Source organism: Cavia porcellus, unplaced genomic scaffold (genome assembly GCF_034190915.1).
Source record: "Cavia porcellus strain 051 isolate PalLab524CR breed Dunkin Hartley unplaced genomic scaffold, mCavPor4.1 scaffold_9, whole genome shotgun sequence".
Lineage (NCBI taxonomy): Eukaryota > Metazoa > Chordata > Mammalia > Rodentia > Caviidae > Cavia > Cavia porcellus.
This window is the reverse complement of record NW_026947492.1, coordinates 79,322,028-79,345,343: the sequence shown is the minus strand read 5'-3', so window position 1 is coordinate 79,345,343 and position 23,316 is coordinate 79,322,028. Positions and strand designations below refer to the sequence as shown.

The following is a 23,316-nucleotide window of genomic DNA, read 5'->3' as shown; positions in this document are numbered from 1 at the left end:
AAAGGAAAAATTATTCTTTGAATAAAGCTTATACCTTGAATTGAGCCAGCTTGTGGCTTTAGCAAAACTTGGACCATTAACCCTTGCTCATGGGATAAACCAAGAAAAGAAACATAAAGAGATCGATGCAAAACCAAAATTACCTTTAGAAAGGAGATTTGAACAGGCTTCTCCTGCCAATGGTAATAATGGCATTGTCTTTTTAATTTGGCATGTGCTATACACGTGCTCTATGGTTTGATGGAATTGTTTTTATCTTCTTAATTTCTTCTCTGCATGTTGATTTTTCGTGAAATGCCAATACTGACAATAGCCTGAATCTGTATTTATATGGGCTATGGTGTTATGCAAACTTCATGAGGAACATGAGTTTGTGAGCTACAAACCCTGCAATGTAATGAATTACCTCTTATTTGAAATGAGCTGTGACAGGCGATATATATTCTCCTTTCTTGTCAGGTCTCTTCCCATTGCACAGCCACATATGGGTGGTGTTTGATCTTCAATAGATAATATACCAACTTTTCAATTATAATTTTAAGTGAAAAATGATGTCAAAATAGCTGTTTCTTTCTCAGCCCTAGATAACAATTAAGAAGTCCTACTTTCACTCAGGAAAATATTCTCTTTGATAGAGTACTTGGCTAGAGTACAAGATGCCCAAAGTTCAATCTCCAGCACCATAACAAAAGAAAATGCCTGGAGAGAGAGAGAGGGATGGGGGGAAGAGGGAAAGAGAAAGGGAGAGGGTGAAAGAGGGAGAGAGGGAGAGAGGAAGAGAGAGAAGGGAGGGAAGAGAGAGAGAAAGAGAGAGAGAGAGAGATTTCCACATGTAGCAAGAGGTTTTGGTTGTATTCCTAAAAGAAGAGTGGAAAAGGGATTCGGTGTTGTGTAGCTTCCCACCTTTTTGTGGCTATCACCTTATTACCCCTACCCTTTACCAAGTGAAAACAGACTCAGGAAAGTCACCCTCTGCCCCTGTTCCTTCAGTCAGTATTTATTGGTTCCCTGCTTTAGGACTGATGCTGGATTAGATAGTAGGAGAAGAGTAAAAATCTTCGTTCTGCACTCAAAAAGTTTATAATCCAGGAGAGAAGCAGAGTTATGCAATATCTAAATGAGATCAGACCGATAAGGATACTTTATAACTATCATCACAAAACACCCAACAATTTCAGCTCCAATGAATGAAACAAATAAGAAATGCTTTGGAAGTCCTGAGTGCAGGAAGAAGTCCTGAGAAGGACCAAGAGCCTTAGAAAGCATCTCCCACATGTCAGGTGTAGACCTTGGGCTTGTTGAAGCAGGTTTCAAGGCAGATATTATCATTCTGTTTCACAAATACTTAAACTGAGCTCAGAAATAATAAATTGTCCAAGATTATACAGCTAGTGCATTACATACTCACAATTCGGGGCCAGTTTAGTTTAAACTCAAAAACTCTAGAATATAGGTTGTGGAAGGGTTGGGACTTAGCTAGGCTTGGACTCCTCTATACCGACAGATGAGGAAAACCGTCCCCCCACATGTCATATGTCCATTAGTGGAACCTGATCAGAGGAGACAGATTATTGGGGAGGCACAGCAGACCTTGAAGGGTGCGTTGTTGTCTCTTGCTCCTCCCCTCTCTCAATCTGCTGGCTGCCATGGGTTGATCAGCTGCACCCCAATGCTTTCCCACCATGCTGCTTCTGTCTTGCAACCAGTCAACCATAAACTGAACCCACTAAAACCTTCATCCAAAACAAACCTCTCCCCCTTTCATTTGTAACTGTCAGGTATTTTGTACCAGCAAAAGGCAACTAAAATCTGGATAAGAGGTTTTAGTGTGGAATGATAGAAATCTTTTAAAAGTAATGTGCGAGTGCACTCTTTGGTGGAAGAGAGAAATGAGATCTTAATTCCAAAATAATTGCTGTAGAAAAAGAAGCGTCTGCCTCCTTTTCCGGCAGGTCATTAGAACAACTATTTCACAAAATGAAAAGCCTCCATTTCCCCTCAGATATCAAATTCTTGTGCAGGGACAATCCATTCACACACGTGTTCCCTTCATTTTACAGACACACTTGGCAAGTGCAAGACAAAATCAACGCCAACAACGTGGCTTACACAACTGGGAAGCTGAGCTTCCACACCGATTACGCAGCTCTCCACCACCCACCTGGGGTAAGAGGGGCGGCATCACTCAGTCCAGAAGTCAGGCCAGACCCGTGGCCTCCTGTATTTTGATGGAGAAGATCATGCATTCCAGCAGCTCATTCGTCTTATGGGAATCTTTCTCCAAACCGAGTCTCTGTGTCTAAATGCTGCGTGTACTCAGCATCCCTGAGAGATAGGCCCCTTCTGTGCATTGTTTTTAAAACATTTCTTTGTTCAACCTAGAAATAATTATTGGCACTCTGCTTTGCCAAGACAGATTTTAGGACAGTGGTGCACCTTGATGTCTTGCTGCACATATATTACTCTTTGGAAAGTTCAGAAAGAAAATAGAACCAGGCAGGTCAGGTCACATGGCCATCACTGGCAGCAGTGACTGCTGTAGAAAAGCATGCTGCTTCACTTGATGGCTTAGCCATGCTCTTAGCTTGGCATACTGTTTGGGCTCTGACTGGCTGATTGGTTCCTGCTTGCAGGTCACATGACAATAGACAATGCTGAGCACTGTTGGCGCTGGCTTGTTCTCTGCCCGACTTGGTCTGTTAGCCCCAGGGGCAATGGATAGTCCAGGCTTCTGCACACAGAAACTGGGAACTCTTCCATGAGCAAACTGAAGCACGGGAAGATTCTCAGGGCCCAGGCTAAGCATCAGCCCAGCGTGTCTTCTGCAATTCCTGCACCAGGCCCAGAATCAAGAGATGAAGGCACTCTTCAAGGGAAAAGCCGCAAACATGAATTACAAAAGGATGTGAATATAAGATCAGAATAATCTTCCTCTTTTGGAAACAAAAAACTCTATCCCAATCGGTCAGGTTCCCTATCAAAGACTGTGATGCTTCTTTAGCAAACAAAGAAATTCCCTAGGAGAATACCTAAGTGAAAGTTCTTCCCTGTATCTTCACAAAGTTCCCATTTTACTAAACCAAATTCATTTTTATGAAATCATTATTCTTCTAAACAAGCAAACAAAAACCAATTCTCAGAATACTCCCTTAAAGGATATTTTGCCCCTTTATTTAGAACTAAATGGAATGCATGAAATAACCACACGGAAATACGTCTCTTCAAAAGTAAATGAAAATCTGATTGATTCCTGAGTTAAAGAATGAGAATGGGCCAAAATCAAAATTAATTGGCTTTTCTATCACCATATCTTCAAGGCACCCATTCCTCTGGACGGTATTAGCTAAGCTAGCCTATTACTTGACTTCATATGTTTTAAATTATTTTGCTGGTTATAAAATTCCACATGATTTCTTTGAACTAGATGATGACAGAAAAATGGCCCCTATAGGTACCTTTTTGGGTGGGAGTTGGGGAGGGAGATGCTCAGTGTGATTTATTCTAAATGCAATTCTGAGATTTTCTGAAACTGATGTTAAATCCAAACTAATCAGCTCAACTCATCTGCCAAAGATTACTTGGAGTGGTTGGATGGAATAAAACATGAAGAATGAGAACAGAAAACTAAAGGTTCTATTTAAAACTTTTTAAAGTATCTTATGAGTTTAAGTTTTGTCTCTGAATTAATGGAAAACCTCAGAAAAGGTGGGTAAGTGACCTCATAAATATTCCTGAAGTATGGTATAGTATATGCTTGACATTTTCATAATATTTCCTGCTTTTTAGAGCACTTTGACTTATATTTCTTCATCTGATTCCCCTGACGTTCCTCAAAGGTAGGCAGGATTCATTGTCATTTCATGTAAGATGAAGAAACGAGGCCTAAGATGAAACAGTTTTATCTGGTGATGAGTTGTTGCAATTAGAATCAGGACATGGAGTTTATAATATTGTTTTATGATGGTCACCCAGAGTTAACACAAGAAAATGCAGGAAATCTATCTGCAACACCAAAAACATAGAATATTCAGCCAAGGGCCTGAATCCCACAGCAATGTCCCGAATCCCACAGCAATGTCCCACATGAGTCCAGATGAAAACCCAGAGCTCATGACAGTGCCTCCCACGAGTCCAACTGGAGGTCCAGAGCTCACAAGAAGGACTCACGCCAGTCTCTTTTACGGATCTGTGCCAGGAAGGCCCGAAGGTCAGCAGTGGAAGCTAGAAAGTCCATGCCAGCGTGGTGAAGGAGCTGTGCTAGTGGGATGAGGGTTCTATGCTGGAGCGGAGAAGTCACATTCACAACAAAGACCAGGGCTTTCCTGAAAAACACCACAGCCATCCTCAGGAACACAGAGGCCCTGAGCTCCTCCAACGACAAGCACAGCTAAGTACATGCCAGAAAGCAGCATGACGAGTTCATCCTGGAGACCAAGAGGCACACGTCTTCCCCTCTGGAGCCAGGAAGCGATCCTCGATGTGAGGACCAGAGCTTCTGCAGGAGAATCAGTGGCTCAAACAGCAGCACATAGGAGAACGCACAATGCCTCCACACCTCAACACAATAGCTTCTCTTTCTCCACTTCTCTATTTATGCTGGCAACTTTCCTCAGGTGGAGCATCTACACTCAGGGCCATGCTGATATAATCCAGCTGGCCTTAAGTTAACCCCCAGTTCTTAATCCATAACACAAGTGATTAATGGGGAGTAGAAGTTGAACCCAGGCCTGACCTGTCTGTACCACTGCTCGGGCTTCCATTTTGAGTGATTCAGGGGTTTCCTGGTGCCAAAGTCTGTGGTTTTCTGTAACAAAGGGGAAAAGGCAGTGTTACTTTAAGTCGAGAGAAAATGATCTGGGCGAAGAGGCACCTGCTGAGAGCCCAACCTGGCCAGTTCTGGTTGCAGGGGAAGAAAGAATATTTAAATCCCTTCAGATTCTGCCATAATGAACTCACAGAGTGCTTCACCTCTTAGGTTTTTGAAAAGCCAGCTGATATGTTTTAGGTATGGCCATGGCAAGTAATATCGTCTTTTGTGTAATTTCACTTTTAACACAGAAAAATCAAGCTCAAATCTACCGAACTCCAACTAATTCAAAAGCATGTATCTCAGTCCTTACACCTGCAAAAATGAAAATGAAAGTGTCCAATTCAGAAGACTGCTAGGAAAATAACCTACATGAGTCAATTACAGTTTGAGAAGAAGTTGTACACAAAATGATAAACATTGGGGAATTTGCATTGTTTTGGGGGCAGTGCAAGATGCAGAGCGGCACTAACCCGGAAGCAACAAGCCGCACGACTAAACCTTAACTTAAGATGAAATGAAATGTATACCTCACTTCTTCAGTCACCCTCACATGCTGCCAGAGCACAGCAGCCCTGGGGACCCAATGCTGACCGCGCAGGACTCCAAGGACACTTCCGTCCCCAGGGGGCACTGCTCAGAACCATCCCGAGGAGACCCAGCTGGCCGAGTGTCCCCCCACTGAGCCCTGGAGCCTCCTCAGGCTGGACATTTGCGCCTGGAGCGTTCTAGAGTAAAGTCAGACACTGGTATTCCATGGGTTTTACTTCAGCTTCGTAGTGACCATCTCGTCACTGAAGGTTGCCATTTCTTTATGCAGAAAACTCAGGTCTAAATTTAGACACTAAAATCACTCATCTGTGTCGACTTAGCAAAAGCACCTCCCAAACCCACCCATACTCTGCTGTGATTTGCTTTTCAGAATGAAATAAAGTTAAACACCCTCCTCCAAAACAAAACAACACTTAGTAAAACTAACCAGGACTGACCGTCTTTCTGGTTTCCTACCCCCAGCTCTGCGTGGGTTTGCCCACCCCTGCCACCCGCACTTTCCCCCACTGGTTTCTTACCTTTGCATATTAGAATCTCAGAAAGCTCCTGTTTGGCCCATCACCCCGCAAATGATACCTCATCTGCACCTCCGCTGGACCAACCTCCAACTTGCTCTGCTGGGCTACCTCTATAGCACATCAAGAAGTACCAGTTTCCTTTTCTGTCATTTAAGACTCCCCACGACAGAGTCCCAGGCCCCACTAGGGCAGCCTCCTCCTCCTCCCAGGCCTGCCCTCTGCCACAGCCTGGCGAGTGTCACCCAGGGACCCACACGTGCGGTGCTGCCAGTGCGCTCATCCAGCTGTATACCTCTCAGGTCTCACCCACCGCCCTCTGCCCAGCCTGCCCCCACCACCTCCCAGGCAGGAAGGGCTCACGAGCACACAATACCCTGCCATGCCCGGGTCTCACAGGTCTGAAGTACACAGCACTGGTTATGAGCAGCTTTTTTCCTCCTTGGCACCTCTTCTGGTGGTGCTAGGGGAACGGAGATTTTTAAAGATGGGTCAATTTTGGCGCATGCATCCCTTTGTGGCACCAGGAGAGGAAGTGCAGCTGTTTTAAAATCCGTCTCTCCCTCTCTGTCCTAGGTTCAGCTTCTGCACTGCATTAAGCAGACCGTCACGGGGGGCGACTCGGAGATCGTGGATGGGTTTAACGTGTGCCAAAAGCTCAAGGAGAAGAACCCCCAGGCTTTCCAGATTCTGTCATCCACCTTTGTGGACTTCACAGACATTGGCGTGGATTACTGTGACTTCTCTGTGCAATCTAAACACAAAATTATAGAGTGAGTACTTTCATGATATTGATTTCTCACAGGACTAAAACAAGTATCAGAAAGAGCTCCAAAAGTCTGAAGTTTAAGCAGAAAGCTTTGATGAGCTCTAAACTCTATTTTCTTTACCTTCAATATATTGTTAGTACAACAGAGAGAAAAAGAACTTATTTCTGTCTTTAAAATTCTTTAATAAGTTACAGAAAGTCTGTTCTTGATCAGCATTAGAGAGAAAGTACCTATGATGTCCTACACACTTCATTTTTAAAATATTAGCCCTAATCGATGCAGTTGTGCTGGTCAGAATCCTTTGGGCTGGAAGTGAAAGTCTGTGCCCCAAAGCAGGTGGACTGAGAAGTTGAGCATTACCATCCGGTCTCTTTTCTCTGTAGCTTTCTGGTTTGGCTTCATGCTTAAAAATGATCCTGGCATCTCCAAGTTTTTGTTAGCCTTAGACTTTCTAAGCACAGCAGAGAGCACTGTTGTTCCTCAGAGCTGTGACGAGGCTGGGGCAGCCCCTGCCCAGCCTGCGCCTAAGTCAGCCCTGGAGCCTTCACCGTGGCCGGTGCTAGAGGACTCCAGGCAGCCAGGGTGACTTGGTCTTCGCAGGCACAGACTTGGCTCAGCCAAGCCCTTCACCTGGTGAAGGAGTTGTCTCCCCTAGAAGACCCCGAGCAGCTAAGGTCATGTAGTGCTTCCAGACAATGTTTTATGTCTCTGTCTTTTTAATATTGTATCATAATTTCTCCTGTGTCTGCAAAAGCCACGTATTTATCTTTCCACTTGAGAATTCGCTTTTAAGGTATGTTACTCTGCCACAATGCAGTGCATTGAACCTCTGTTAATATTAGGGATTTTTTCCAATTTGAGAATTTTGTATTCTTTTATGACAAATGGCCAAGTTGTATAAATTAAATTGATAATGAAATCCCCGGATCTCCAGTTATTCATATGTCATATACAGAGAGAGAGTTCATTTATTCATTCAACAAATATGTATTGAGGCCACTGTTCTTAAATACTTGGGATACATCAGTGGACAAAATAAAGACCCCTCGGACAGCTTTCACTTTAATGGAGAAGGGGAGAATTTTAATTTTAACCATTAAAACAAATGAGCACCTTACAATTGAAATCTATTACATAGTTAAGAGTACCCAGTACTACAAAAAATAAATAAATAAAAAATTAAACCATCAAGGGCATCCAGAGGCTTAGTAAGCCTGGACCTCATGTCATGCACACCAGGAGAGTAAGATTTGAGCAAAGACTTTGGGAAGCAGTTTCCAGACACCAGGAGGGCAGAGGTTCTAGGAAGGCTTAGGAGGGTGTCCGGGATGTTCAAGGGACAGCAGGAGGCCGGCATGACTGGACATGGTTGGGGACAGGGTTAAGGATAGCAGCTCAGAGGGGGACCAGGAGGTGCAGAAGATCCCCAGCAACTAGGAAGGCATTACTTCTGATCCCAGTGACAGTGAACGACGTGGAGTTTGAGCAGAGGGGAGGCATCGCTGTCCTTTATCTCTTCTTTGATACAGTGGGAAAGAACCAGGACAGGAATAGAATGGAATAGGAAGCTTTGAGAGAGCCCGGCTAGAGACAACGGTTCCTGGACAGCAGAGGTCCTGGCCGTAGCTCCAGCATGTGCGGAAGGAGCTGTTTTTAATACCTCGAGCAGAGAGAAATACACTGTTTTACTGACATACAGGGTGAGAGGTGTCACAGGGTGATCAGAAGCAAGAATAGGATCTAGATCAAGATAAACCCGAGTTACTCTGGAAGGAGGCAATTGTTGAGGTGAGAAAGAAGAAAGGATGCAGGATTTTTAGTGACCATAACAGACCCCTTAAGCACTCACAGGTGACCTTTAAAAGTGATGGTTTTTAGATGATTTCAACCTGATTGAAACATTACATCATGGATGCCGTGTATCCATGTGTCAGACCATAATATTAACCCTGTTAAAATGTGTGGCAAACCCAGATTCTGCCAAGACACATTAAGATTTCAGATTCTTCAAGACTATTGAACAAGAGAGCTATAGGGTGATACTAAAAGTTGCCATCTGAAACCTGACTTAGGTTTAATGTTTTTTTCCAGCAAAATTCCAAAATACGGCCATTAACAAGGTCTCAAGGACATTCCTAGAGAACATCAAATAGTTAAAATTGATCCCACTTCAAAAACAATTTTTTTAACAAGAGATGAAATGAAGAAGATTTTCAGTCCAGGGAGACCACTGTCCCCTCAGTATTAGGTTCATTTCTTTTGACATTTTTGTGTCCTGCTTGTACAAAAGTCTTTGGGTCCGCTGAAAGACTTAATTATAATATAATACAATGAAAAAATAAACCAATGCAGAAATTAGGGAGAAACATTTAAGAATGAGAAGCAACAATCCTATTGGTCACAAGTTTCATCACATGAGAGTGAGTCCTTTACCTGCCGCGTGTGAGCTCTGATTCCATGGCCTGGCCTCGCTGATTCGGGGTCTTCTTCAGAATAAACAAAACCAAACAGCTCACACCTACCTCAGAGGTGGGATTTGTAGCATTCTTATATGACTGGCTTAGAGAATACTGAATGCATTTTAGCTCCTGTAATTCCCGTAAACCACAGCAATGTACCTCGGAGAGATTTCTAGTTCACTTCACAGTTACTAGATACCAAATTGAGGAAAGGGTCTGGACTTCTCTGTAGCACTGTGCATGTCTCTGAAGTCCAAAACGAGTTTTTCCCACAGCCTCACAGCAATGTGATACAGGAGGTAACACCCCAGTGGAAGTCCTACCACGAATGCAAGAAGCCCCGAGACACACCATACTCCCCTGAGGGATAACATTGTCACAAAGGGGACACTTATACACATAACTAGGCATTTCATGAATTATCTACTGACTTTTCCCCTCCCACAGGCTGGACGACAAAGGCCAGGTGGTTCGCATCAACTTCAACAATGCCACCAGGGACACAATCTTCGACGTTCCCCTGGAGCAAGTCCAGCCTTTCTACGCTGCCCTGAAGGAGTTCGTGGACCTCATGAACAGCAGGGAACTCAAGTTCACCTTCAAGATGAATCCAGGTCAGTGCATACCTTTTTCAAGAAAGAGAAAAGATGGATTTTTCCAGCCTGGCTCTTTGGAATGAAGGGCGGCCCGGTGTGACCACAGAGCTTGGCGATCGACCAGCTTTGCTCACCCAGCAGACCCCTAGCCCTGCCTCTTTCTGAAAGCCCCCGGAACCCAAACACTCCAGGTTTTAAGGATGTCCAACCCAAACGATAATACCTGCAGGACAAACTGCAGGCCTAACAGACTTCAGGTCTAATATTAAGACCAGTATCTTGTATTTTCTATCCTGCTAGACCATCATTGCAAGCCAAGGCTTGCACTTAACTATAGTGCCCCAGTAAGCAAAATTATGCTCACAGTTCTCACCTTAAAATAGGTAAGTAATCTTTATTCACAGAACTTACAGAATTTTTTTCTAGACTGTCTCTGTTACTTTTCTCTCGTTGCAGAGACAAAATATCTGATGCCAAAATTAGGGAGGGAAAGGTTTATTTAGCTTACAGTTTTGGAGGTTTCAGTCCATATTCAGCTGGCTAGAAGACAGGGTGGCATAGTGGGGCTGAAGGGCATATCATGGTGCCCATAAATAGCAAGAGCAAAAAGGACAAGAAAAAGTAAAGCAGGCTTCCTTCCCTCCCTTATATTGGATGCCAGCTCCCTCCCTGGGTATGTACAGCACTCACACAGTTAATCCCAGCACAAAACAAGGAATCAATTACAAACACTAGATTCAACTGCCTCCATGACTTCATGACAGTTGGGGGCCCCTAGACTCAAATCATAACATAGACCATCTTTAGCAAGTGAGGTGCCACAAAGTTGAACCATTTTTATTTTCTACTTAGGTTTTACTTGATAAAATGTATAATTTATCACACACAACATGCTGTTTTGGAGATGCATATATACTGAGAAATGTAAGTGTAGCTACGAAATGTATGTTTCATCTCACATATTTATCATGTTTATGGTGGTGAAATATAAAATCTACTTTGTTGGCAACTTTGAAAAAAGTGGGTGTGGTAGCTCATACCCAAAACCTGGAAAGGCTGAGGCAGGAAGATAAATTGGAGCCAGCCCTGGGCCATTTGGTTTCTTACTGAGATCCTGTTTCAAACCTTTAAAATTGCTTAAAAGGATTAAAAATGTACCTCTATACGCAGGGCCTGGATCATTCCCCAGCACTGGAAAATCAAAATGAATTTAAAAAGAATACAATACCTCATTATTAACTATAGTCACCATTCTATGCATTATATTTCTTAAATGTCAAGATTTTGTTATCTATAATACAAGGCATTATTTCTTTCTGCAATTAATTTAGCCAAATGGATGATTCTTCTTACTTGTAATTGCTTCTATTTCTTTTCCTTTTTCTTCTTTCTTTCTTTCTTTCTTTCTTTCTTTCTTTCTTTCTTTCTTTCTTTCTCTAAGTGTCTTACTATATAGCCCAGCTGGTCTTGAACTCCTAAGCTCACTTCTGAGTGCTTGAGACGGCAGTGGGCACCACTGTGCCCAGCTAAAACTGTTTTGTTTTGGGTTTTGTTGTTGTTGTTGTGGGTTTTTTTTTGTTGTTGTTGTTATTGTTGTTGTTGTTTAGACAAGGTCTCACTACACAGTCCAGGCTGGCCTCGAACTCACACAGTTCTCTTACCTCAGCCTCCCGGGCGCTGGGATCATAGGCACCACCACACCAGGCCAAAATTGTTTCCAACTGATCTTTGCATAATAAATTTATACTAGGAAGATCCATAAATCCATTGCCCAGTAGACACAATCGACTGACTATAAGCGTGGGAATATGTGACATGGAAACAGCATAGGAAAACACACACACATACACTCACACACACACACACACTCACCAGCTGGGATCAAGCTCCATCCTGCAGTGGCTTTGGGACGGTTCCCCAGCTCGGTGAAGCCTCCATCTCCTCTGCTTGAACAGAAGAGCTCCCACTCTGTGCGCCATCCCTGTCCTTAGCAGCATCTGACGCTGCTAACCGGAAAGAGCCTTTCCGGAAGGAGACGGAGAGGGCACAGTGTATCACGGCCCGGAGCTGCACGGCTGTAGGTTTCCGATGTCCACTGGGCATCACTGCCACCCAGACCGCCCTGACCCCGTCTCTCCCCCAGGCGATGTGATCACCTTCGACAACTGGCGCTTGCTGCATGGCCGGCGCAGCTACGAGGCAGGCACGGAGATCACGCGGCATCTGGAGGGCGCCTACGCCGACTGGGACGTGGTCCTGTCCCGGCTGCGCATCCTGCGGCAGGGCCTGGGGGCTCGGGGCTGAGCCTCTTCTCCGCCACGGCGCTGGGCCTCGCCAGAGCGCCTGGCCCTGTGCTGCCATGGCCAGCCACACCCCTCTCCTCCCCGTCCTGTGTCCTCAGAGTGTCTGCGCGCTGGGTGCTGATCGCTTTGGTGTCAATCAAACGCGTCTCCAAGGGTAGCTTTTTTAGAAGTCACTCTATTGCTTCCAATAAAGTTTGTCTCCCTCTTTCCCCACAACCACTATAGAAACTCCTCAAAAAATTAGGCATTGACGTTCCGTTTGACACTGCTGATATTTTCCCAAAGGAGTTAAAGGCATTCTGTAGTGCTGATCCACACACCCGTGTGTGCAAGGGCACAACTGCTGACAGTCAAACCCTGGAGGTGGCGTCTGTGTCACAGATCAACGGAGAAAACGTGGTATTTGTACACGGTGAAGTACTACCTGGCCAGGAAAAAGGATAACTTTGGGTCATTTGTAGGAAAGTGGGTGCACCGTGAGACCAGAACGTCACATGGCTTTTCTTCTATGAGAAACCCAGAGTACAAACAGAGCATAAGATAAACGACAGGTGATAGGAAGGAGGCAGGTAGATCTTTTGCAGATGGGGAGGGGATCAAAAGGTAGAGGAAGGGGGAGGGAGCGGAGGGGGGAAAGAACTAAAGAAAACAGTGAAAGCAAGTTGGAAGGAGCAGGGGAGGGGGGTGGGGAGGGGAGAAAGGAGAATTAACGCACCTTTTCATGGACCGAAAATGGGAAAATGGAATCATGTTCCACAAATGCAGACTAATAAACAACGTTTCTCAGAACTCAGCTCCAAACACGTCTCTGCTTGTGGTCTCTGGGGTCTCCTTCTTCACGTCACCCCAGAACTATCTCTAGCCTGCATGAGAAAGAACTTCATGTTTCCAAAGTTCTTTATAAGTGGATTATATTACCTCAATTTATCACTTTTATTACTGGATTATATCACCCAAATTTCCAATCCTCACCAACTCAACAACTTTTTTTTTTTTTTTGGTAATAGATGATGATAGCAAACCCAAGAATATACAGTTAGGAGAAAAATCTAGGTTCCCCAAATTTCTCTTGCCCAAAATAACTGTTGCCATGAATATCACCGTGCTCACCCCCACCAGCAGGTCTGTGCTCATTTGTTGCCTTCAATAAGAAAAGGGAAGCCAAGAAGTGTGCGGGCTTGTGAAAGGGCCCAACTCCTGCTGACCGCTGGGCAGTCTTACCTTCTGACTTGGTTTCTCTCATGGCCCTGCCTCACCCAACAGAGGAAGGCAGGTGTCCCAAAGCCACTCAAGTCTTCCTACTCTGGGGCCCAGGCCCCACCCTGCCTCAGGTGATAACATCAGCTTGAGTCCTGGGATACACAGAGCTTCTAGTGCACAGAACTGGGGGTCCAGCCAGGCCTCCTGGTCTAAACTGTAGCAGAAAATGCCCCTCCTCCCAGCCAGTATATGTTATTTTTTGTGAGTTGCCCAGGTAACAGTTCCTGTTACAGTTCCTGTTACTCCTGTTTCTCAGAAACAGCTGGTCACTGTGATGGGTGGCTGGTCATTTATGATGCATACTCTAAGAACCAATCAGAGAGGGCCACGTACTCTGCTTCTGGACTTCCCACTTGCAAGCTCCATATAAGCCCTAGATCACCAGGGATCAGGGCCTGACATTTTTTTTCCTAAGGTGAATGTCCAGCATTAATAAATCTGTATCCTAACCCTGTGTGCCACTTCCATGTTTCTGTTTGCCATAGCACAATCACTGACACCACTGTAGGGACAGGTGCCCGAGGCCACATGGAAGCATTGATCCCATGCATGTTTTACTTTGCTTCCCTGTAACCTACACAAAGCAGGTCCACAACAATGGGAGTGTGGGTGGGGGAGACACTGGACAGCCTGAAGTCTGGAATGGAGACCACCTCACCAGCTCAGACTCCCTTCCCCTGTGAAAGCCTTCCTTTCTGGAAGCTTCCTTGTCCTTTCTCCTACTGTAGTGTGTAACATATCTGATTCCCTTGAACTTGAGAAGGAATGGGCTGGGCTCTTGTTCTTCCCTAAAATGTCCCTGGAATGACAATGGCCGAGTTCACTGGTGGGGGGTGACCAGATTCTAAGCTGGAGTGACCCCAATCCAGCCACCCCAGCATCTTCACTAGGAACTTTCCAAGTGACACTGCAGTTTTACCCATTTGGTGGGTAGGCTGAGGGCCCTTCCCCCACTAGGGTGACAGGTCAGCAGGAGGGTTCAGTGTCCCCTCCTGGCAGCATGGTTCACAGGAAAACAAGCGACCCAGACTGGTGAGGTGAGGAACTCCAGAGGCTGCACTGAACTAGGAAAATGAATAGCAATTTCAGAGCAAAGATGGGAAAATAATTTTCCATGGTAAGTTGCAGGAAAGGCCTGGATAATCAAGAATAAACACAAGGCATGGGTTGACCTGTGAGAAAAGCAGGCCAGGCCATTGGTGTACAGTTTGGGCTGCTTTGATGATCAGTCAGCCATGTGTCTTTGAATCACAAGTCCTCTCCTTAACTTCATTTTTTTCCTATCTGAAAATGAGACAAATAACAGTTCTCATTTCATTACATTTTAAAATGAAAGTTTAGATAAAACAATGCTTTATCAAATTCCTCCATTAGTCCTATCCCTGGTCCTTTTTAAAAAGAAGACATAAAGCTTCCAGCCAAGTCCCTGAAGATTATGAGTCAATAGATCTGGGATTAGGACCAGGGATTGTATTTTTAGCAAGGATCCCAGGTGATAAGCATCATTGGAAAAGTTTGGAAAATAATGATACAGAGTATCAGCATAGTTATGGCTGAGGGCAGGAACTCAGTAGACATTAACTGTTAGCACTTAGAATAACAGAGGCTGGAGAAGGAGCAGTCAGGGTAGAGTGAGAAGGGAGGAGAGACGGGGCCAAAGCCCGAAATGTCTAATCCATGCTGCATTACAGAGATGGTGTTTCATCTTGGAAAGCAAAGGAGAAGCCATTTAGAAGTTTGTATGCAATAAAGTGCCTTGATCAGATATTCACTTTTAAAAGATCCAGCTGGCTTCTCCAGGGAAGGAACTGTAAATGGATAAAACTAAAAGCCAGAGATCTGCTTATGAGGTTACTGCAGGAAGCCATATGAAAAATTAAGAACTGACACAGAACACGGATTGGGGTAGGAGAGAGCCAAGAAGACTGAATGGAGAGGGCTCAACCCACTGGGTGTACAAAGAGGGGGAGCTCCAGGATCTCTTCCTGGGTCCTTGCTAGGAAAAGAGGTTGTGAAGAGGGAAAGACCTGGCTGTGGCAGAAGGGAGAAAATCAGCTCGATTTGGGACAAGCACCTTGTGCTGCCCCTGTGCTGGCCACTGGCTTCACACATGCCTGGAACTCCGGACAATTTGAGATCTATGAAGCTCAGAGATGATGCTAGAAATCACCCTGGCTTTCCTGGAGTTATGTAGTGACATGACCAGGTCACACCCTAATGGGTTGACGGTGAGGTAATTCGATTATAGAATATACACAGGACACAGGTTTCACCCGCATCCCAACAACCCTCTGACGTCTTGTATTCTGTCTCCTGAGAATGGCACTCCAAGCCACCTCTGCCACCTTGTGGCTTCCTTCTCTGCCACCAATATAATTTCTGTCCTGGGAAGGAGAAACAAAAGGATTGGATGCATTTGCAACCATTTCTGAAGTGTCATAACCAACGAGACACGTCCTGGGCTCCAGCAGGTAGTGGTCACCAAAGACGATTGGCTTTCCTGGACAGAATTGTGCAGGGAACACCTTTCCCCTCCAACATCCCTGATGGAACTTGGATAAGCATTCACCCTGACTGGCAGCGTAGACACACACCGCCTTGCACATCTCTGACTTGACTTGGTGAACGAGAGCCGCCTGGCTCAATAATCAGAGCAATCCCACGGTCACTGTGATGTGTGACCCACAGCACCCTTGGTGCTGTCTTTCTTTCCAGCCGGCCCTAAAAGTCAAGCAAATGAATATTGGTCACCAAAAGTTAAGCAAAAGAAGGAATTCTCTAGAAAAACTAAGTGGCATGGAGGGGATTTTTCTTCAGGAGTTTACACTACGAGACAGAAGATATTTCAGAAATCCAGTATCTTCTATGCTAAATGTTAACTGAGGGGCAGATCTGTGCAAAGCTCACACAGTGAGCATGCGATGGGCATGGAATCTGGTTTGGTTCACATTTCTGCAGCTCTGCACAGGCTTCTTCATCTGTCTACAGGAAAATTCCTCTTTCTCTTTCAAAATCCAGCTCACATTTGGCCAACAAGCTGGTGGAAAAGGTGTCCCCAGCTCTGATCCCCTAGGCAGCAATAATTTGGCAACTACCTTCAAAGGTGTCTTTGTGGTCTCAGGAACCAGGTAGGTGGTTATAAAACCCTGGGGGAGCACCAGCCAGGAAGGGCTGTATCAAAAAGACAGATTACACCCTGGTCACAGGCTCACCAACCACAGGCCCAAAAACTGATCTGTTCCCTGGGGACTCACACGCAGCCCTGTGTGACTTTTGTTCTGCGCCAGTGTCAACTGCCGTGCAACACAGAGTAAGTCCCCCTCTGGGATTAGGTAACAGACAAGCAAGCTTGTCCCAGCAGAGGACTCTGAGATGGCTTGTGAGCTAGCTCTACCCCTGCTCAGCCACCCTCACCTGCACGGTGACTCACAGGGTAAATAAAACAGAAAATAGGTAGAAATAGTACATACGTTCAGAGAAAAAAATAAACAGTAAGAAATCACTAGTTGATATCATTTTACAAATAGTTGTTCAAGGTACAAAAATGGAACATGTAAAGTAGGAATTCAAACAGAGAGACTGCAAAAAGTTCTGTTCAACTGTCCAACAAAAACTTAGTAACATGGTTGTCAATCCTATACACTTAAACATACATGCAGTTATCCATATCTTCATTTATGTTTAGATTAAACAAACTAAAGGAGATTAAAATCATTCTGAACAAAGAATAATAGTATTGCTGGATTTCACATCATGATACTCCATGATCAGCACTGGGTACTGTAGTGTCTTCTTTTTAAAACTGAATTTAAAGAAAGACTAAACAAAACAGAAAATGGATAGAAATAATACATAATTTCAAAGCAAAAAATAAACAGTAAGAAATCACTAGTTGATGATTACAGGTTGTTATTCAAATAGTTATTCAAGATACTAAAGTGGAGCATATAAAGTGGGGATTCAAACAGTGAGACTGCAACCAGTTGTGTTCAACTATCCAACAAAAACTTAGAAATATGGTTATCAATCCTATACACTTAAACATACATGCAATTACCCATATCTTCAATTATGTTGAAATTGAATAAACCCAAGCAGGCTAATATCACTCTGAACAAGGAATAACACTATTGCTGGGTTTCACCCAGTATCAGCACTGGGTATTTTAGTGTCTCTTTTTCTTCAAAGTATCTGTTCATTTCATCAATTGTCATAAGATCAGTTCTCATAAACTGTTTATAGATTCTACACATGCATGTGTCTTAACATGTATTTCTTTTTTTTAATTTTGAAAGTAGTAAAAATGCAACAACACAAGACAGAACAAAGCCAATCAAGACAATGCAGTGAAATTGGTACAGGATTTCACAGTAGGATACTGGGATAGTAGTAATAAGTACTATGGCATATCTCTTTGACTTAACAATAGTTGTCCAGTCAATTAGGTATTGTAAAACCAAACCAAAAATATAAAACCAATTGAGAATACTGAATAGAGCAAAAGAAACATAACAAAACAGTGAAAATAGCCTATGCCTTCAAACAGAAGATTGAAGGAAATCCCCCATATTTGCTATACTGCATATGGTCATCCTCCCAAGAGATGTTGAAAAATCTATCCCCAGTAGCTAAGTGGGGAGGGGGCAGGGAGAAGAGTACTTGATTTTCAGCCCCTGGGGCAGTAGGCTTACAGGTGATGGTTCTCCTCCAGGCCCAAGCTGCAGGTGCTTAACAAGAGGGTGGGTGAATTAGCTGCCTAAGTTCCTCCACGGCCGGGTCTCTGGAGCTCTGTTCTCCTACTGGCCCGCGTTGCAGATGCTTACCAGGAGGGTGGGTGAATAAGCTGCCTGAGTACCTCCATGGCCAGGTCTCTGGAGCTCTTTTCTCAGTAGCTGATAATTTCACAAATCTTGAAAGGGGCTATGAGCATCTACTTCACAAAGCTCAGGGCAGTGCCAGCAAGATCAGCACAAAGATGAGACTCTTCCGAGACACACTATAATTGGATTGTCAGAAGCTAAGGAAAACTTTCAAATGCAGTACAAGAAAAATGACTTCAAGACATAGGAGGGCACCCCCATGTAACTACCAGCAGATTCTGGTTGAAATTCTATGAGCCAAGTGAAATGGGAGGGTATATTCAAAGTGTAGGGCAAAAGTTGCCAACGAAAGATATGAGCTGTGATCAAAAATGTGCTGTCAATGTTTAAACTTTACAAGTTCATTACACCACTCTTGATCCTCCTCAAAGGACTTCTGCTTACTACAGATGCACTAATCCCATTTTTCTTGACACTTCCTGCATCAATTCCAGAAGTTCTCCTTCCTAAGAGCCTTTGTGATACATGATCAAAACCACGCTGAAGGCTGTTGCCAAGATTCGCCCAGCAGAGAGGCTGCTCACCAAAGCACCACTGAGCCTCTCCATTCGCCTGACAGCTGGATCTAGCAGCATGAGGTCACATGACTTTGGCTCTTCCCCAAAGTCAAAATGACCTTGAACCACAAATGTTTCAAACCAGTTTAGGAAATTGAGGCAGCAGGGTTCTCTATGCTTATACTGTATCAGCCATGAGGAAGAACTTAAATTGTCTCTGCTTGCAGATGACATTTTCATACAGAAAACTCTAAACATTCCATTTAAAAATGTTAGAATAACCAAGTTCACCAAGTTCAATAAAATTGCAGAATATAAAATCAAGATACAAAAGACAACAAGTTTCTCTTCTGTATGCTAGTAATGTACTATCCAGAAAAAGAATAGAGTGATCCAATTTGCAATACCATCAAGAATTAAATACTTAAGGAATTTAATCAAGGAAACAAAATACCTGCAAACCTAAATTACAACACAAAAATGAAAGAAACTGGAAGAGACACCAAACAGTAAAAATAATTCTATGATTTGTGTGGAACAACAAATTCAAAGTGATCTTGAGAAAGAAATATAGAGCGGGAAGAAACACACTTCCTGAGTTCACATTATATTACAAAGCTATAGAAACCATTACAGTAGGTACTGACATAAAGACAGACACACAGACCTGTGGTACCTACAGAGACTGGAAATAGATCTACGTACATGTGCCAACTATCACAGACGTCACCAACTCATCTGTGACAGGGCACCAAGAGAACACAGGAGAAAAGAGAAAGAGTGAATCTTCAGCAAATAATGAGTCAGATATGACAAGATTGTTAAAATAATTCTAATAGAAATTTTTACGCTATAACTCATACACTCTCATAACGGAAAAATAGACAACAAGAAAAAACAAATGCCAAGTAGAAGAATGATGGAAATTCATAGAAATAATGGAAACAAGATGCTGGTGATCAAAGCCACTGAGACAGAAGCTGAGAAGGTCTTTGAGTTCACAAGTAGATGGGACATGAATAAGGAAAGAATCCCTGAGCTAGAGGACATGGAAGTAGGAATTCCCAAATGAAAATCAAGTTTAAAAAAAGACTTAAAATGAAAAGAACAGAGTATAGAACTGTGGGATAAAAATAAAGTGTATAATATGCAAATAATGGAACCCCAAAAGGAAAAGACAAGAACAAAAGCAAAACTTGAAGCAATAATGATTAAAGTTCTATATTAATGTGGGACCACAACCCACAGATCCATGAAGCTGAGGTAGCCCAATAACAAACACATGTATACCATGGTCAAACTTCAGAAAATCAAAGAGAAGTCTTCTTAGAAGTCAAAGAGAAAAAAAGCCTTCCCGATAGAGAAGAAACATCAGAAACCTCACCAGCAGTCAAGAAGAGAAAGAAGTGAAATATTTAGGACTGAGAAAAGATACCCACCAACCTACAACCCTGAGCTCTGAGAAATACTTTCGCAAAAGAAAAAATGGAGAGGTTATAGAAAGACCTGCCCTGCAGGAAACAGTAAAAGAATTTGTCCAAGGAGAAGAAAACTGATATAGGTCAGACACTCAGATCAAAATAAAGAAAAGAAGAGTATCAGGGATGAGCAATGAAAAATACCTCAGATGCCAGCAGACTTCTCAAGTACTTGGTGACATTTACCATGAGTCAGTGTCTCCGGTGAGAACCAGCCTTCAGTCAGCTTCTTTTGGTTGAAACATTAAATACCATGATCATATCACAAGACTTTTGGCTTTCGTTTAATCTTAGGATCTTGGCAATGCTGGGCTGCGTGCTTTATCCCAGAATGCTTCTCATGTTAACAATGCTGATAAAGGTCACAGAGCTAGTCTGTGGGTGTCTAGCACCAGTGATTACTACACTAAAGACTCTGGCTCCCATCTTCACGGAATCTTAGGGTCTGACCTTAGGATTTCATAGACACCCTGAGATTGTATGTAAGATCACAATTTTTGCACGAGTAACTGAGATCCCCTATAAAAACCTTAAGAACCCATTCCTGTAGAGTTCTTATCAAACCCTGGAAGGAATATATAATTTTATGTATTATATATGACCTTACGTGTAATCTTATATGTGACTATACATACAATCATCTGTGCATAATCACACATAAAATCTTTTATGTTTCTACCTTTAAGAGAGTCAGAACTAAAAACACTTCCAGGCCACTGTCTTAGTTATCATCACACTAGGTCTTTGAAAGGTGACGATTTCCACGTCTTCCCAAGAAAAGAGGTGGCTTCCATGCTTGTCAAGCAGGACTTTCCATCAGAGGAGGCGCTTTTGTGTCCAGCTTTACTCCAGAGCTCCTGGTGACCGAGGATGCGGTTCGGTCCCCTAGATGGGTGTTTCTTCATGAACACTGCTCTAGATTGACCCTCTTCCTCCTGAATGGACCGAGTCACTCTCCGCAGTCAGCACCTCCGTTGGTAATCACCCCCGAGGGAAGGAGCAGGAAGGAAGCAGCCTCAGACCAAAAGTGCATCCTTTCAGAAGGCCCTGCCCTCCGCTCATCGCCAGGAATCCCCAGTCCCCAAACCTTTCCCCAAACCCACCTCCCACTTGACTAAAGGGCCCTTTGTGTACTGCAAGCCGCAGCTCCGTCCCTGAAATGCTTTTCTAACTCCTATTTATGGATTCTGAAAAAGAAATCCATGGCTGAGCAGAGGCTGTTCAGTGAAAACCTCGACTGGCTTTGAACTGCATTCTTGGTATGAGAATTTAATTAGACACACGAGCAGTGTTAGAAGAAGTTTCTTTGAGAGAGTGGAGCCATTGTTTCTCATAACTCTCATGAAATTGCTTCATAAACTTAGATTCCTTCCCCCTTTCCAGAAACAATGAAATAACCTTTTGCATAACTCTTTGATAAATATTTAGATCTATAAAGCAAAATATGTCTTAAATATAACTTAATTATTTCCCAAAATACGATATGATTAGCAGTAGATGAGATCATTTTAGAGCTTCAGAGATAAATTTTTTTTTAAGTATTTAGTTGTTAAATACTTCACAGTAGTAATTTCATAATTACGGAAAGCAGTGTTGGTTTTGCATTTATGGAAATGAGGTAAGGTGCTTTTCTAATTGAACGTAAGTAATTTTTTTTTTTTTAATATTTCTAGTAAGCCAGGCATAGTGGTGCCTACCTGAAATCCCAGCACTCAGGAGGCCAAGGTAGGAGGATCATTTTGAGTCCGAGGCCAGCCTGGGCTACAAAGTGAGTTCAAGGTTAACCTGGACTGCAGAGTGATACCTTATCTCAAAAAAATAAAAAGTTAAAATACTACTAATAGCACAGGTAATATTTTAAGGTAATATTCTATAGTCTGAAATTTTAGGAACAAGCAAACAGAATCCCAGAAATTGCTGTCCACGGCTCCAGATGACAAGAGACCCAGATAGAATCCAAGCAGAGTTCAGCCTCCAGGTCACTTCCCTACACACCCTGTGCGGTTCTTCATTTCCCTGGGAATGACGATGGCTCCTTGCTGCTTCCAAATGTCCAACCATCACTTGACCTTAGAGGACCCTCGGCAGCCCCAGAGTGGATTCAGATGAACACAGAGGCCGTCTGAGGTGTCTAATACTCCTGAGCACCTCAGTCAGTGCAAAAGTTCTCAAAGCTTGTTTCTGATTGTGACCTTCAACTGACTCTCCCTCAGATTCAGCTGGCCTAGGTCTAGGGACAGGGACATTAGCCAGCACCTAGGGCATGGCGGCAGGTGGCCCACAAACCACACTTCCAGCAGCCATGCTGAGATCCTTGGTTCAGAGGAAGCATTTCCATTCTAACAGGAAAGGCCTCAAAGATGGTTAACACCCACTAAAGGTTACTTGCTTTCCTCTCCTCGAGAACTTCCTTGTTTCCCTTTAGTAACCTGCCAGCAAAGTGAGATGTCCCTGAGCATGGTGGTGCATGCCCACAGTCCCACCTCTAGTGAGGCTGAGGCAGGAAGATCGCCGTGGGTTTGAGGTCAGCCTGAGCTGCACACTGAATTCAAAGCCAGCCTGAATCACATGACAAGCCCCTTCCCCAACAAAACAGATATCCCAAAGAGAGGATGCTTACTCTACTATGCATTTAGCGTTCAGCACTCAGAGCCCTCTCTCAGCCCCAGGCAGTCGTAGGTCTTCCTCAGCCTCTTGGCTACCGAGCCGATCCTTAGAAACCCAATTTTTCCCAGAAGTGGTTACTGTAAATGTCATCCCAGGGTTTTCTGTATAATGAATTACTTGATTTTTCTTTCTCTTGGGCAAACATCATGATTGCATTGCTATATTCACAGTAGAGAACATGCATGGGGCCCGACCAACATGCAATGAATATTTGCTAAATAAATAAACAAGCACAGGAGCATGGATCTCTTGCTTTTGGAAATGACCCAAAATTCCTATTTGATTGGTAGAAGGGGGGATTTCCCTTGTTTTTATTCTTGAAAAAAGTGGAATTTCTATATTATGTGGCTAGGAAGATCTTGCTTATAAATGCTTTCAAGTTGCTGAAATCAATACAGTGAGAAAACATAGAATGCTAAAAAGCGGGGAGATGATTTTGGCTTATTTGTGTCTGATATAAGCAAATATCCTGAGCTAAGCATTCTTTGGAAGCCATGTGGAAAATATCACTATCACTGATACATGATGAAGC

At 43.6% G+C, this 23,316-nt stretch overlaps 1 protein-coding gene across 2 annotated transcripts in view; it reads left to right on the top strand.

The window, feature by feature from the left end:
- Positions 1-12,218, top strand: part of Bbox1 (gamma-butyrobetaine hydroxylase 1) — a 60,215-nt gene extending 47,997 nt beyond the window's left edge. For both annotated transcript variants that reach the window (XM_023562966.2, XM_013147266.3), the window contains 4 exons: positions 2,061-2,166; positions 6,451-6,647; positions 9,551-9,717; positions 11,843-12,218. In XM_023562966.2, coding sequence (XP_023418734.1) covers positions 2,061-2,166; positions 6,451-6,647; positions 9,551-9,717; positions 11,843-12,003 — 631 coding nt within the window. In that variant the 3' untranslated portion in view covers positions 12,004-12,218. The remainder of the gene's footprint in view (positions 1-2,060; positions 2,167-6,450; positions 6,648-9,550; positions 9,718-11,842) is intronic.
- The last annotated feature ends 11,098 nt before the right edge of the window (positions 12,219-23,316 follow it).